This window comes from Eptesicus fuscus, chromosome 18 (assembly GCF_027574615.1).
Source record: "Eptesicus fuscus isolate TK198812 chromosome 18, DD_ASM_mEF_20220401, whole genome shotgun sequence".
Taxonomy (NCBI): Eukaryota; Metazoa; Chordata; class Mammalia; order Chiroptera; family Vespertilionidae; genus Eptesicus; species Eptesicus fuscus.
The window spans coordinates 23,572,155-23,587,657 of NC_072490.1; the positions used below are offsets into that span (position 1 = coordinate 23,572,155).

General features: G+C 43.0%; 1 protein-coding gene across 2 annotated transcripts in view; it reads right to left on the reverse strand.

The window, feature by feature from the left end:
- The window catches only part of PLCL2 (phospholipase C like 2), a 163,446-nt gene that overhangs the window by 27,431 nt on the left and 120,512 nt on the right, over positions 1-15,503 (reverse strand). For both annotated transcript variants that reach the window (XM_008153400.3, XM_054729770.1), the window contains exon 5: positions 5,767-5,842. In XM_008153400.3, the coding sequence (XP_008151622.2) occupies positions 5,767-5,842 (76 nt within the window). The remainder of the gene's footprint in view (positions 1-5,766; positions 5,843-15,503) is intronic.

The window sequence follows — 15,503 nt, forward strand, 5'->3', positions numbered from 1 at the left end:
AACACACAGAGATCCAAGGAGTTTGCAAAATAAAAAAGGTCTCTGAGCAATCAAATCCAAGTCTCGTAGGTCTGCCCAACAGCCTGCTTCTTCTCCCCACAGGGGAAGGCGTCAAGCTCTCATCTGCTTTTAGGTAAAAGAAATCCATCAAGCCTGGTCACAGGGGAGATGCCAACTGCTCCGCAGACTAGAAGCAGTAAATTAGTAGGAAAAAAACAAGTGGAGTACAACAGACAGTCGGAAATGCAGTACCAATTAGCAGTAGGAAGTGAAATTTGAATGAGATGGAATTTAACTATTAACCCTGGGTATGGAATCTTAAGAGACAGAGCGAGGCCATTCATTGGCTGTGCAGGTTAAGGGTATCCCAAAATGTAAAGGCTCTCAGGGAAATGGCCACATAATAATAATAATAATAATAGATGCCCCTCAAGATGACCCAGAGTCATCGAAAACTCAAATTAGTTTTGGCAAAGCAAATTTAAGAAAGCAGGGATGTACGGAATCCATTATAGAAAAGTTCTCATTAAACTGATTAAAATGGAGGGTAATGAAAGCTTTCATTATTTGGAAAGTTGCCTTATATCCCACTTTCCTCCTCCTCCGTAATGATGCAACCCTGCCACGCATGAGACTGACTGCCTTAGAACTTCTAAAAAGAAGCTTCTATTTAAGTGGGTCGGGGGAGGGAAAAGCTGGGTTTTCTTTCATTTGACCTTGACTTTCCTTCCATCATTTGTGAAAGAATGAGAACCAATTCTCTGACCAGATGAGGAACCAGGCTCTCACCCTCATGGCACACAGACGTCCCCTGGGCACCGGGCCTGCCCACAAAGCTGGCGAGTCCAGCAGGGGTCCTGGGCAGTAACCTCGCCTAACACCCAACACTGTCCCGAAGCCCTGTGAGTACGGCCCCGGACTTCTCTGGGGACATCTTTAGTCAGGGATTCCTGTGGCAGCTTCTGTTTCCTGATTCCTTCCATCCTTTCTTAAATTTAGTAATTTAATTTTTATCCGAATTCTGCATCACATCGTTTAAAGAGCCAAATAATTGTCCTCATTCCCCATCTCCAGGAGCAGTTACATTCAACCCCTTTGGCTGAGTTTTGTTTCCTTCTTTAGTCTACATTTCTAAGTAACATGCTTATATTGTTTAGCTTTCTTTTCAAGTGTCACCTATTAAACTCGCATACGAAGGTTGAGAACTTTGCTATTTTTAACCTCCCTACTGGCAGGACACAGGCAGTCTCTCGGGGTCTCATTACTTCCTAACCCGGCCCTGGGACAGCTCTGGTATCCCCGCCTTTACCCTCAGAGGCACCTGGTGCCACGGAGCTCTGGGCTGGTGGGGGTGGTCTGCAGTGTGACTCACATCGCTGGTCAAACCCCATCCCCCCAGTGTGAGTCTCTTTCTAGATCATCTTCCTATCCTTTATGAAACAGATCAATAAAGTGACTAAAAAGCAAATTAAAATTCAATGATAGTCCACTTTTTTTGGTGAGAGAGAGCGAGCGAGAGAGAGAGAGATTGATTGAGATTAGAAAGTGGAAAAGACTTTTCTCCTGAGAGAATCTGGCTAATTTCTGATGCTTCTCCCGCTGCAGCTTCCTTATCGGCTGCCCTGCACATGCTCCCTTCTAGTCACCTGCTTTGCTATTCCTTGGAAGAACAGGCATTTGCTGGGTTTCGAGTGAGTGTGGGAGTGTATTTGACTGCGCTTGTTAATTTGTGTACACACTCTCGCATAGCCATGCCACTTATTACTTATTTGTCTCACTCATGCGGCGGCCCAGACCCACTCATCCTGCATCACCCTCGCCCCATCTAACTAGTCCCTTTACTGGCACCTCCGACCTCCGGCTGAACAAGGGCTCCCTCCCACACTCTCGTCCTGTCCTAGTTCCCTCCGTTACCTCCGCAGCCCGAGGCTGTATTCTAGGGCAGCAAGTACTTCCTTGTCCACCTTCTCAAAGGAAAGCACTCCTCTCGTCCTCGGAATCCCTCTGAACTATAGCTCTCCGCATTATCTGAGAGATAATGGTCCCTCTTCCTAAGGTCATGACTGTACTTGATGCCTGCCTCCTCGCTTTCTCCATCCTTCATGCCATCTCATCTTTTAATGTCTTCCTCTTCACCTCTTCACTGGATCTTTCCTGTTCCTGGGAACATGGTTCTCTTGAGCCCTCTGACCCTCTGCGCTGCCATATTCTCTTCTTAAGAGAGAGAGCTGCCGAGACTTCCCCAACTGCCCACCGCCTGGCGGTTCCCTCTGTCCTCCCTGCAGTCTGTCCCTCTGGGCCGTCTGCTGGAAGGGTCCTCGCCTGCCTGGGCTGGAGACCTCTTCTCTATCTTCCTCTCCTGCCTCACTCCCACTTCTCAGTAACACCAGCACACACGTTTCTATCTCCAAAAAAAATCAACTGCATAGTCCGGAGTCTGAACCTGTCCAAACCGGACACATTTTTTAACAGTGGACCTCTTTGTTTGTACTTAATTGTTTAAATGACGGTTAATCAGTAAGAATGAAAATTAGTGTTTGAAAGTTTGAAATGCTTCTGAAATAATCCTCTCTTGCAGCACTTTGGTGACCCATATCTTCATTTTGTCATTGCAAGATTAAAGTTATGCAAGCAGAACAGCAATTACTTACGAAAAGTAAAATCTTATGCAAATGATTTAAGCCCAACACAAATGAGCAATTCTTCATATGACTAATAACTGTATGCCCTATGATAACTGTAAATGTGAGAAACAAGAGATCAGGGCCTCTAAAATAAGCACTGGGATAGTACAAGGGCTGTGTAGGCGGTCAGCAGCAACTACGAAACCACAAGACCATCATTAAAGACGTGGTACAAGTATACAAGGGAACATTGCTCAGCCATAAGAAAAGATGAAATACTGTCATTTGCGACAATGTGGATGCAAAAAAAGCTAAGAACCATATGATTTCACTCATATGTGGGATATAAAACTGAAACTCATAGGCACAGACAACAGTATGGTGGTTACCAGAGGGAAGGGGGCGAGGGGTATAGTAAAGGGAAAAGGGAGCCAAGTATATGGTGTCGAAGATGATTTGACTTTGGGTGGTGGGAACACAATGAAATATGAAGATGATGTATCTTAGAATTATACTCTTGAAACCTATATAATCTTATTAACCAATGTCACCCCAATAAATTTAATTAGAAAATAAAATAATTGTTATATGCTTCTAAAGATCTTTAAACCCAGAGCAGCACAAACCATTACACACTGGTGATTCTCTGCCCTGCCCACCAAGAAAAAATCCTTCATAGATTTCAGTTTTTTAAATACAAGCAAATATATCCCTTACTGAAATCAAATAGAAGAACAACATAAAGCTGCTTTATGTTAGAAATTATCAAACTTCATACACCAATGAAGTTGCAAAGAATTGACATATCGTTAAATAAAGTTATTTTTTCTGATAAATGTAGTTTCAAATTCTAATAGTCCACACTTCTCATAGCATTAAATACATGCATTTAATAGAATCGAATACTTAATAAAAGTCAAATCACAGTCAGTTAATATTGGAGCAGAATGTGAGAACAGATGTCATGGGTAAAATCCGGAGGGTAACTCAATATGCAAACCTGGTGCCACAGGAGGTTACTATCCTATCTGGAAGGTGGAATACGTGAGTAGAATACACAATAACTGAAGAAGCTCTATCGGCTGAACAAAACCCTGTATTCATGTTTGAAGGGCTGAACAGAATGGTTAGGTAACATAATCCCGGACACATGAAAGGTCTCCTGGAAGACCGTTGAGACAAAAAGAAGCAAAGCACCACCAGGCAGAGAGGAGGGAGAGGGAAGTCCTACCAGAAGGGTGGCTCATGAAAATTCAACTAAACAGAAACACACAGGGAATGGAGAAGGGGTGGCAGCCAAAGGCCAGGCTGATGGGCACCATCACTTCCTTTCTTCCTCTCTGCTCCCAACCGCCTCCCCATCAGGCTCTGCCCACGAAAACGCTCTGCACACAGCTATGATGATCATCATCTTACAGCTCAATCTCTCTCCCATGCTGCTAGAAAAACAGACAGACAAAAACCAAAGGCTCCCACTGCCTCACAAACCGAGCTCAGACTCCCGAGGAAACAGTAAGTTCTCAGCACATTCAATTGTGTGTGACTCCTTTCATCCTGTCCAAATGGAAGGTTCTCGAAGGCAAAAACGAATCTTGTTCATTTTTTGATAAGCAAGTGCTCTTACAAGTACCTTAAAACATATTTATCAAATGAGCAGATGATTGAATGAATGACTTTTCTATAACATTGCCAAAATGGGTGGGTAGATGACCTTGTGTGGAAGTCAGAAGTTTAGATTTGATTCAACAGACTCTCCAGCAAGCTTCTAGATATTCTGTGTAGTGGAGTGGAATGATAAAAATACTGTTTGAAGTAACTTGTTTGAGTTGTGGCTGTAGGGAATATTACCCCAGAAGTAGAAAGATCATTTTGCTAATAATGTTTTGCTATAAAATGAGTAAAACGAGATGAGATTTTTGTCTGTTCATTAGTTGCTAATGTGTATATTCCTTCAAAAACACCAACAAAGAAAAATGTATCTTTAATGTATTTTAAATGAGTTCATTCTGATATGAGAGACATATTTTTCAGGCTAGGTGTTATATTTCTTAATTTTAAAGAACAGCAACCAAAAACCTTAGAAATTAAGGATGGATATTCTTATTTATGAACTAGAGGCCCGGTGCACAAAATTCGTGCGGGGGGGGGGGGGTGTCCCTCAGCCCAGTCTGCACCCTCTCCAATCTGGGACTCCAGGACTGCTGGCTCCCAACTGCTCGCCTGCCTGCCTTCCTGATTACCCCTAACTGCTTCTGCCTGCCAGCCTGATCACCCCCTAACCACTCCCCTGCCATCCTGATTGATGTCTAATTGCTCCCCTGCCAGCCTGTTTGCCCCCAACTTCCCTCCTCTGCCAGCCTGGTCACCCCTAACTGCTCTCCCCTAGAGGCTTGATTGCTCCCAACTGCCCTCCCTTGCAGGCCTGGTCCCTCCCAACTGCCCTCCCCTGGCTGGCCATCTTGTGGTGGCCATCTTGTGTCCACATGGGGGCAGGATCTTTGACCACATGGGGGCAGCCATCTTGTGTGTTGGAGTGATGGTCAATCTGCATATTACTCTTTTATTTGATAGGATTATAAATATTCTCCATACTAGAATCTTCCAAACTGACACTCAAACAAAATTTGTCTGTTCTTATTACAGTGCAGAACACTTGATTTTGGGGTTTTATCACAGCTAAAGGTAGATGGTTTATGTGAGTACGATTTTCTAGCTTAACACTTGGATGTTAAATTAATGAATTCATCAGCATTTGAAAATGTCAGTGCATTAAAAAGTGCTAAGAGGTTGTAACTGGTGCCTATTCTCCTTTCTAAGAACCCGTTCTACCCCTGCTCGAGCCTCACCCTCCCTACCATGTGCTAGACAGTCGGGATGACAGGAGGGGCTGGCAGCATGGGTACACAGGCGAAGAGATTAGTGCAGAGGTCCTCAATTTTGGCTGTTCATTAGAAAAATCTGGGAGCTCTGAACCATTATGACACCTTAAACCACACTCCAGGCCAATGTCAATACATTTTAAAAGGCCCTCCCCCTGCCCCACCAGATACTTTGTTATCCAGGCTTGAGAACCAGTGAATCAGAGGCAAAATATATGATGCTACTGATTTTATTTTTAAAGGGAAGACAAGCTTTCACTTACCTGCCTTCTGACAGTGCACAATCTTTTCATACACAGCATCTGCATTTTCAAGCAATGCCTTGAGGGACTGCATCATCTGCAAAGGGAACATCCAGACAGGAGTTACACCTGACAGCGACACACCAGTCTGCACATGTGCACGAGGCTCCTCCCCCAAAATCAGACCAAGGCTCTTTCCTCTGACTTCCCACTACTCAAGTTCAAATGTGTTTGCGAAAAATGATAAAATCACGCATCACTGTGAAATGGTTTAAGCAACCATTTCAGGTAAGTTTCAGGTATAGTTAGGCTTGTACAACACTGAACTTGAAACTGGAGCTAGTATTGAACTAAGGTCATTTCAGTGTGAAAAACTACAAATAAATGTGTGCACACAGTGTTTAAAATCATATTTTCAGTCATTCATTTAAACAAAATCCTCCACTCCATCTTACAGGCAGTTTCAACACCTACACACCTTACTCATTTCAGCCCAAATGCCTTCATCTGAAGATCAGTGTAAAACTTACGAGGATCAAAAAACAGCTTCTATTTGATGCATCACTAATGATGAATATTTTTAATGTTCCTATCAACGATTTTAAAATATCTAATCTTGAGTTCTTGTTCCAAATTGTATATGCTTGCTTTAGCTTTAAGAGCCAAGCTTGAATAAAAAAGGGATTGGGGCACAGCGGATCAATCATTTTACTCACCAAAGTTTTGGGGAAAGTAATCGTTTTGGCTCTAACATTACTATGGAAATGGGATAGCCAGATTCAGCTCTCCTGGCTCAAGTGGGTATAATTATTGATGCTTACCTTAAGGGTAGATTCTAACTTTTTGTACTTAAATATTTTGCGTTACAATATTACTCATCTATATTTCATGACATTCTAAATAACAAATACCAATCCATCATTCTTTATTCCTTTAAATTCTGCGTTGTTTTTCTTTATAGTATTTATCACTGGCTGACACAGTAATTGTTTCATAGAAACAAAATATAGGTTGGATTATTTGTATAACTCAAAGAACACCATATTTTGATTGATTGCACTTATTTAAACTAAAGCATAATCAATATGCCTCTCAAGAAGTGCACCAGATTCTTAAAGTCAGTCACACAGCATTTATCAACTTCCACTGTTGCAAGAAAATTATCGTGAGTACCCAAAGGTTTTCATACCGGCAGCCCTGAGGAGGAACTAGGGACACAGTGACCTACAGGACACAGACCATATTCAAGGAGTTCACAGCCCAGCGGTGGGGCTTGCACTTTGCAATTTAGCGCTTTCACATTCACTCTTCAAGATTTGAGTCATTTCTGTAAATTAAAATAGTCTATTTTACAGCTTGACATATTGAACAGGCAGTGATGAAAATGAATAGTCAAGAACTCAATTATACTGATATCAAGTCATTTGTACTATTACATAATTCGCATACTGAAAAGGTTCATCTCGTCACTGGTAACCTTTTCCAGCTTTGATGTCAAGCCAAATGAGAGATATAAAGAAGCAAGAACTTATTCAAGCAAGGATGGTGGCTGTCACAGCTCAGTATCAAAGAACTGGCAACTGTGCCTCCTTCATTCGACTAGAAGAAAATTAAAAAATAAACACAAGCGATGAAATGAACCTGGTCATGGCACAAATGGGCAGGAGAGGAGAGGTAACAGGGAGAGTGGAAGAAAACCAAGCAGCAGCACTAAGCACAGGCTCAGGCACACAACCTGTGGGGGAAAGGTGTTCAAAACAGATTTACACCCAGGGTGGAGCAGGGGCAGAGAGAGTCAAGATTTATACGTGTTCAAATCCTGGTTCTGCTATTCATCAGCTGTGTCATCTAGGACAAGATATTAAACATCACGGAGCCATAATTTCCTACCTGTAAAGTTGCGAGAATTAAATGAAATGATGCAAGGGACTGGCACAATGAAGACACTGTGACTGGTTAATGTCACAGCTGACTCCTCATTTACCCAGGGGTCTGGCAGAGCATTTTCTGGTAGCCCGATATGAGCTGGATGAGTATGACTTCCTTTCAGATGTTCACTGGCAATGCTTCAAACACACATCACTCATTTTAGTTTTACTTAAAAAGCCTGGTTGATGAAGCTCCAAAAAACAACCAAGTGCATTCTTCTTTTTATAATCCTCACCCGCGAATATTTTTTGATTTTAGAGAGAGAGAGAAAAATCTTGATCGGCTGCCTCCTGCACTCACTCCGACTGGGGATTGAACTCGAAATCTAGGTATGTGACCTGATTACGAATCAAACCCACAACCTTTTGGTTCATGAGACAATGCTCCAACCAACTGAGCCACCTGGCCAGGGCTGCACTATTATTTTTGAAAGCATCTTCCAGTTTAAATTACCACCAAAGGTTAAATAATTATGCACCTTTTAGCTGTAAAATACAGGCAAGGCTTAAGAAATGCACATCCATCAAGGGGCTGGACAGGGAAGTTCATGGCCTCCTGTGCTCTGTAATACTTGGAGGATCTGTCCTTTGTTCTTGGGACAATCATCTTCTGAGGCCGTGTAAGTGGGATGCTGAGCTAAGTGCCGAGAATAAATAAAGAGCTGCTGGCCCAGGACTATGAGCAACAATAGTCACTATAGCATGTGGCATTGTCATTGTCATTGACAACCATGGCAGGGTGGTGGGATATTTAATGGTGGTGACCTGGTGTCCATGGTGATGTTCCTTTTGTGGCTTGGACTTCAATACAGAAGCTCTTCTCCCAATAATGGGAGTGAAAAACATCCCCTCCTGCCCCATTCTTACTTATGAGTGACATATAAAATATGAAGATGGCTAATACACCAGGTGGAGAATGCACGCATAGTGAAAATCCAGTCCTCTCAGGTTTGTGAGTAAACAGCAGCAGGTATTGGCAGAGTATGTGTATGTGTGTGGGGGGGGGGAGGAGGGGGGAGGGGCGCGGGGGAAGCAGAGGTCTAGGGGAGAGTTCCAGAGGGAACCAGCCTAGGAGAAAGTAGGCACATAGCTAGCAAAGCTTAGACCAGGCAGGAAGAAACATCCAGACCTTAGCAAAAATGATTCCCTTTGCCACACCTGTTATTAAATGTTTTCACCACTTCCTTTGGGAGTAGGTACTGCCAATTTTTGTCTTTTTATAACTTTAGGGTATATATTTATAGTTAGGGTGCACACATAATTAAATGAATGTATGGCAGTTTGTAGTTCTTGTCCATTGCATGCATTCATGAAGCCTCAACTCTTGCATCATTTCTGTAAGTTCTTCCCGAGTGAAAGAGCCCCTCTAGCTATTCTTACGGGAGTTCTCTGGACTGTGAGCTCCTTCCTGCAAATGTGCTAGGTAGGTGAAGGGTCCAGCATGCTGAGTGGGCAGGGCCGGGCAGTGGACTCTCCTGCCTGCCAACCGGCTATGTCTTGCTTCATTCAGCTGACAATATGAATGAATGTAGAGCAGCACATAGTACTGAGGACAGCAGGAACATGATGGGGTGCCGTTAGATCTCGTGGGGACCAATCTCTGTCTGGGTCTGCTTCTTTATAACAAGTTATGATTACAAATAGTACAAGTGTTGGCTGAGTGAGTCAAAACGAAAGTAATTCAATGCCTCCTCTGCATCAGATACATACTTGCTGCATCTATTTCACTGAATGCTCACCAAATCCCTGGGAGGGGAGTTTGACCGACGTGAACACTGAAGACCTGAGACTTAAGCAACTTTCCCAAGGTCATCTGGCATTCAGGACAAAGGAACTGTAACTAATCAACAATGGAACTGGTATTCCCCTTGACCTCAAAGCCCCTGCTTTTCCCACAGCACCATGATAGACCTTGACATATGAGTGGCATCTGCACAAGGAGAGGGAAAGCACTGCAACCAGAAAGATGTGGGAAAGAAAGCTTAGTAACTTCCGATGGGTACTGTGGCCCCTGTGAAAGACCATACCTACTGAGAAGGGCTCCTGGTAACTAACGGGGCTCGAATTTTAAAGACAGAGCCTTGCAGCCATTTCTACGCAGGGGCCTCTCACACAAACTGCCCTTCAGAGAGAAGCCTGCACTAGGCTGCCTGCCTCCTGCCCTGAACTGCCTTCCTGCACTGTGTTTCTGCTACCTGAGCCAGCCCTTAAAGTAGTGCCTGGAATCCTATTTCAACCAAGAGGACTGAGACTTTCCCTAGCCACTTGTATGTAACTAACATCTTCCCCAACCAAGCAGAGCACCTCTATTCTGACCAATCAGGAGAGTGTCCTTGGGACCAATCAAACTGGGAGACTCTGGAGTCCTCATTTGCATGAGGGATCAGGGGTGGGGACTTCTGTCTTTATAAGTCAATTCCCCTCGGCTCAAAGAGCTCACTTTCCCTTTCCACCAAAGATTGGAGATTGTTTCCCCTGCTGGAGCTGAAACAGTGAAGATGAAACACTGAAGGTGTCTTGCCCAAGCAGTGCTGTCTAGCCATGCTGCTTCCCAGGAGATGTCACACTGCTGAGCTGTTCCACGGCCAGGCTGCCCTCACAGCCGTGCTGGATCACAGTTGAGCTGTGTGCACTGAATAAAGTTTCTTTCTTCATTGCAACCCCAAACTGGGGATTCCTGTTGGTGTTGAATTGACACCAGTGACCATGGGTTGACGGTACTATACAGTATGTTCGTGTCCTCTCAACTATTGACACTGTCCCAGAATTGTTTTTAAATAATATTTCTATGAAGCACTTGGGAAACCATTTTTTTAAAAATGACAACAATAAACAATTTGCTCTGGCTGGTGTGGCTCAGTTGATTGAGCATTGTCCAATGCACCAAAAGGTCGTAGGTTCGATTCCCGGTCAGGGCACACACCTAGGTCGCAGGTTTGATCCCAGTTTGGCAACCCATTGATGTTTTTCTCTCATATCAATGTTTCTCCCTCTCACTCTCTCTCTCTCTAAACATCAATAAACAAATAAATAAACAATGCACTTGGCTCAAGAATTCATTATTATAGCAGATAAATCATTTATATTTAATGTAAAACTACTAGAATAAGCATCTCAGACTAGACAAAAACAGACGTGGGGAAGGACATCAAAAGATGAGTCAAAGGGGAAACTGTTTTAAGTTATCTTATTTCCTCGGCATATATTACATTAATATGCCAATACCACGCAAGGCTCATTAGAGAGGTTGGTTTTATCAGCACAATTTGCATAATTGCAAATGGCTTAACTTCAACAATCCCCTTTAAATGCACAGGTATAACTCTTGGCATCACAATCAGGCATCCTGCTGCTTGCCCAGTAACTCACCATGTGGACACTCACACTGCTTATGAAGTACAAGATGCGTTTATGTAACTGTTGCTAATGGAGTTTATATTAGTGTCTAATTACTGTACCTCCCAAATTTCTGGAATAATGCATTAGAAAAAAAAATCTATGGATTTAACATAGATTTGATAAACTCTAACGTAAGATTTTAATGTAGGACTCAGCAGATCAAAAGCAGGAAGTAAAGGCAAATAAAAATTCCAATTCATATTTTACTAAGGTTGGAAAGAAACCAGAAATGCCTTTTATAAGAATGCTCTGCTTTGAAAATAACTCCCCATGTTAGTGTAAGGCAAACTTTTCTGCTTGGAGATGTTATGAGCAGGACAATTACTATATTAATATATTTCATATTACTGGATTTCTATAGACTGCATCTTTATTTTCTGTTTTGAAATTTGCATATCATTTTGGAAAATTCTGTTTTCTGAATCAGCAAGGCCATGGTTTCATGTAGGAACCTTATGTATGATTTTGGACAATACACTAAATCTCCTTTCATCCCAAGAACACAGATTTTGATAACTACAAAAGTAATTTGTCAATAATTTTAAGTCTTTGGGTGAAAGACATTTAATAATAACAGGAACAATATATTCTAAAGTCTATGTTTTCCCCCTTTGACCCTCATTTTCAGATAGAAAATGCCTCTCTCTCAAGACCTCCCTTTGCCTTTCCCCATCTTCACACCTGGATGCTGCTGCTACTCCAGTGCAGCTGTTTCTAAAGAAGCTACAAAGTCTGAGAGGTGCTGAAGTTGTTATAAAAGAGAACAGCTAGAGAGCAAAAAGGGCTTGTTCTTACATACAGGTTCTGTGACTGTGTGACACATAACAGGTAAATATCTTCCCCAACTCAAGTAAGTATCATTCTCAAACTTCCCAATAGACTTATAAAAAGGATTCGCCTGGTCCTCACTGAACACCCCCAGAGTGCCAAGTCCTGGGGATGCATGTAGGCCTTGGCTGACAGAGCATGACCAGGCAGCAGGCTGGCAGGTACGGCCTCAGGTACCACCGAGCTCAGGAAAGACCCTGGGAAGACCAAAGCTGGACCTGCCCCTCAGGGCTCCAGGGATGAATAACAAAACAGCAAATGTGAACCAAGGATGGAGGTCTTTAGAAGATGAACTAATTGAATTCAAAGCAGTATTCTACCTCCAACGAGAGGCAGTCATTGGAGGATTGTCACCCTTATGCTACACAACCTTACAAAGCAAGTTGGTTCACTAATGCTGAGAACAGGACAGAAAATAAGAACAAAATACCCTCAGGAATCTGTAAGCTTCGATGCTTTTTTCTGTGCTCCTGAAAGTAACATCTGAGTTAACAACATGACCTTCTTTTTAAAAATATATATTTTATTGATTTTTTAGAGAGAGGAAGGGAGAGGGATAGAGAGTTAGAAACATCGATGAGAGAGAAACATTGATCAGCTGCCTCCTGCACACCCTCTACTGGGGATGTGCCCGCAACCAAGGTACATGCCCTTGACTGGAATCGAACCTGGGACCCTTCAGTCCGCAGGCCGATGCTCTATCCACTGAGCCAAACCAGTTAGGGCTACCTTCATTTTTCTTAACACTCTGCAATAATAATTAGTATGTGAGTGAAGAACTTTAGAATCAAATGCAGAAACACCGAAATTCATAGGGGACATTTTCTTTCACTAAACCTTCCGAGTACATCAAAACCTCTCAAAGTTGAACTACTGGAAGAAAAACCATTTAAAGTTATTGATGAAAAATACAACATAGCTTTTAATACTTGAAAATAATATAAAAATCACACATTTGAACTGGGGTGCGTAAGTTATATGGCTGTGGGGGCTCTTTGCCCAGCTGCGTGCTATAATTAAGCCTAGCCCCCCTTCCCCATCCAAGGCAGCGGCCACAGTGCTGTACAGAGCCGGAGGTACGCCCAGTCATTGATCGCGGTCACCATCCCTTCCAGCAAGGTCACTATGAAAACACGTTTAAATAACAAACCGTTTCCCGAGTAACCTGTCCTAGTTATCTCACTTCTGCTTCCACATTTTCCACTATGCAAATTATAGAAAATTATAGAAAAAAACCCTACATAATGGAAAAATTACAGAAAGAACCCACAGCCCTGACAGATTAAAAAGCACTGTGGAATTACTAACAAACATGAAGAGAGGAGCATATTTTATGTGGGTGCTACCCCATATGGGAACCCACTGCGGCATGAGGAGGAGAGGCGGGATATGAACCAATGTAAAGTATCCTTAAGCTCTCTAGGCATTTCCATTCCCATTGGAGGAAAGTAGAAAAACATGTCCAATTCAACGGATTTCCAGTTTTAAGCAGAGATGCTCTGTGATCCAAGTGGAATTTCAGAAGGATGAACAGGGTGAGGGAAGAAATGAAGGTGGGGCCTGAAAGTGGGAAGGGAGCCCCTGCTCTACGAGGGACATGGGAGGCCGCAGAGGGACTGGGGACAAAAGGGTGGGATGGGGAATGTGCAGGAAGAAAGGGCGACAGAACAGGACTGGGTGGTTTATGTGCTGTGAGCACAGGGAAGAGCCAAAGACACAGAGGGTCAGCTGGGCAGATAAGGAAAACCAGAGCCCACCCACCAGCTGTAAAGCATCTCACAGTTTACAACGTGTCTGGAACACGTTAACAGCTCCAGGCGGTGGAGCTCCCCCTGAGATGAGCTGAACTGGTGGTTACAAGGGGGCAGCCTTGAGAAAAACCTGCAGCAGCAACCAGGGCCCGTGTGATGCTTGGTTCCGGCTTTGGAAACTGGGAATTCCTGCACCGGGGTTGCAGCTGAGATGAAAGGTCTCCATCTCCAAGGGAGGAATTGTAAAGAGAAGTGAGATTAAAATATCACAGAGGAGCTCCGGAGAATACTAGTGCAAGAGACAGGGAAGTGGTGCGAGAGGAAGGAACAGAACAAGGGTTTACTGGTGTGCAAGCAGGGTTTCTGGAAGGGGGTGGGTCTACAGTGTGAGGAGCTCTGGCGTTGGCCACTTGGTAATTGTGGAGAATGTAACTGTAGTCTCAACAGTTCTGCTATAATGTGACGAGCATACGGGTTCCTGAAAATCAGTGCGCTATAGAGAAATATGCAAGAAAACCCAGAAGGTTTGTGGGGGAAATGGGGTTAGGGGAACACCATTAAAAATTTTTGCAGTGGCATTAAACAAAGACAGGAACTGAATAACAGTGAGAGCACATAGGGCTGCATATATGTTAAACAGTTAAGGAATGCAAAAATTACTCCAATGAATGTGGCACTTGACCTTGAAGAAGACCTGAAATCTGCTTGTGGAAATGGGTGTCAGAAGTGTTGCAGCTTGTGAGTTACTGTGAAGTGGGAGGAGGACAGTGAGATCTGAAATCTGATGAAAAGTTGTAACACAAGACATGGATGGGCGTAGCTCCTGACACACTTGGTGAACTGAGTAGCTGGTAGGTGTCTGAGGTGTGAACGTGTACATCCAGTTCACCAAGGTGCTGTTTGCTGTGTCCACTAGTGTTTCTTGTGGTCAAAACTGTGCATAAGCACACACAACATTTGCCTCAGGCTAAAATTGTTCACTAACGTGTCATTCAAATAAATCTGCATTTTCAAAACAAGTGTTGTAGCAGAACTGACTATAAAAGGAAGAGTATTTCAAAATATTTATGAGGGTTGTTTTTTTTTTATTTTATTCTCCTATGCAATTATACTGGGAAGTATAAACTCTCAGTTCCAATCATATTCCACCTAAGTATGGTTTTGGCATCATATAAGCCTGCCTCAACACCGTCTCAACTATTTTAACAATTGTTTCTTGCCAAAGGAGAGATGCCAAGTGCTGTATGAATCTGGAGTGAATTATGAATTTTGAGTGACCCAGGTCCAGATCCATCCAGGAAGCCAAGAATTCTCTAGCTTTTCAAAATGCTCTAACTTCTCATAAAGTTCACTTCAGGGTGAGGGTGGTACATACCTATAGGATGCATGTGGTTCTCCAGGGACATCACTTTCATCTAAACACTGGTGCCATCTGAATCTTACGCACTATATTCCAGATAAAATCCTGTAAAGCAACATCCCATCTCATCTGTAGGTGTCTAGTTGAGTTTTCACAGGACCAAAAACCTCCTCTACCACAATCAATGTGTCCATCTATAATTTCTCACTCTAAGTTAATATACTGCCATATTTACACATGTGGAAAGGGCTGCATTTCACAGAGCAAATTTCAAGTTTAATTAAACTGCAATTTCTGAGGTGAATCACCATGAAAAGATAAAGACATTATGCAAATTATGTGCAGAGTAATAAGGCTCTCTCCTGTTCTCACCCAAATCACCACTTGGATACAATATAAAAGTCATAAAAATAAATAGAACCACGTAGTCAGGTTCTTACCCTCTACCAGCTGCACTGGCGCTCAGCGCATGTGGATGGACTGAAAGTTTAC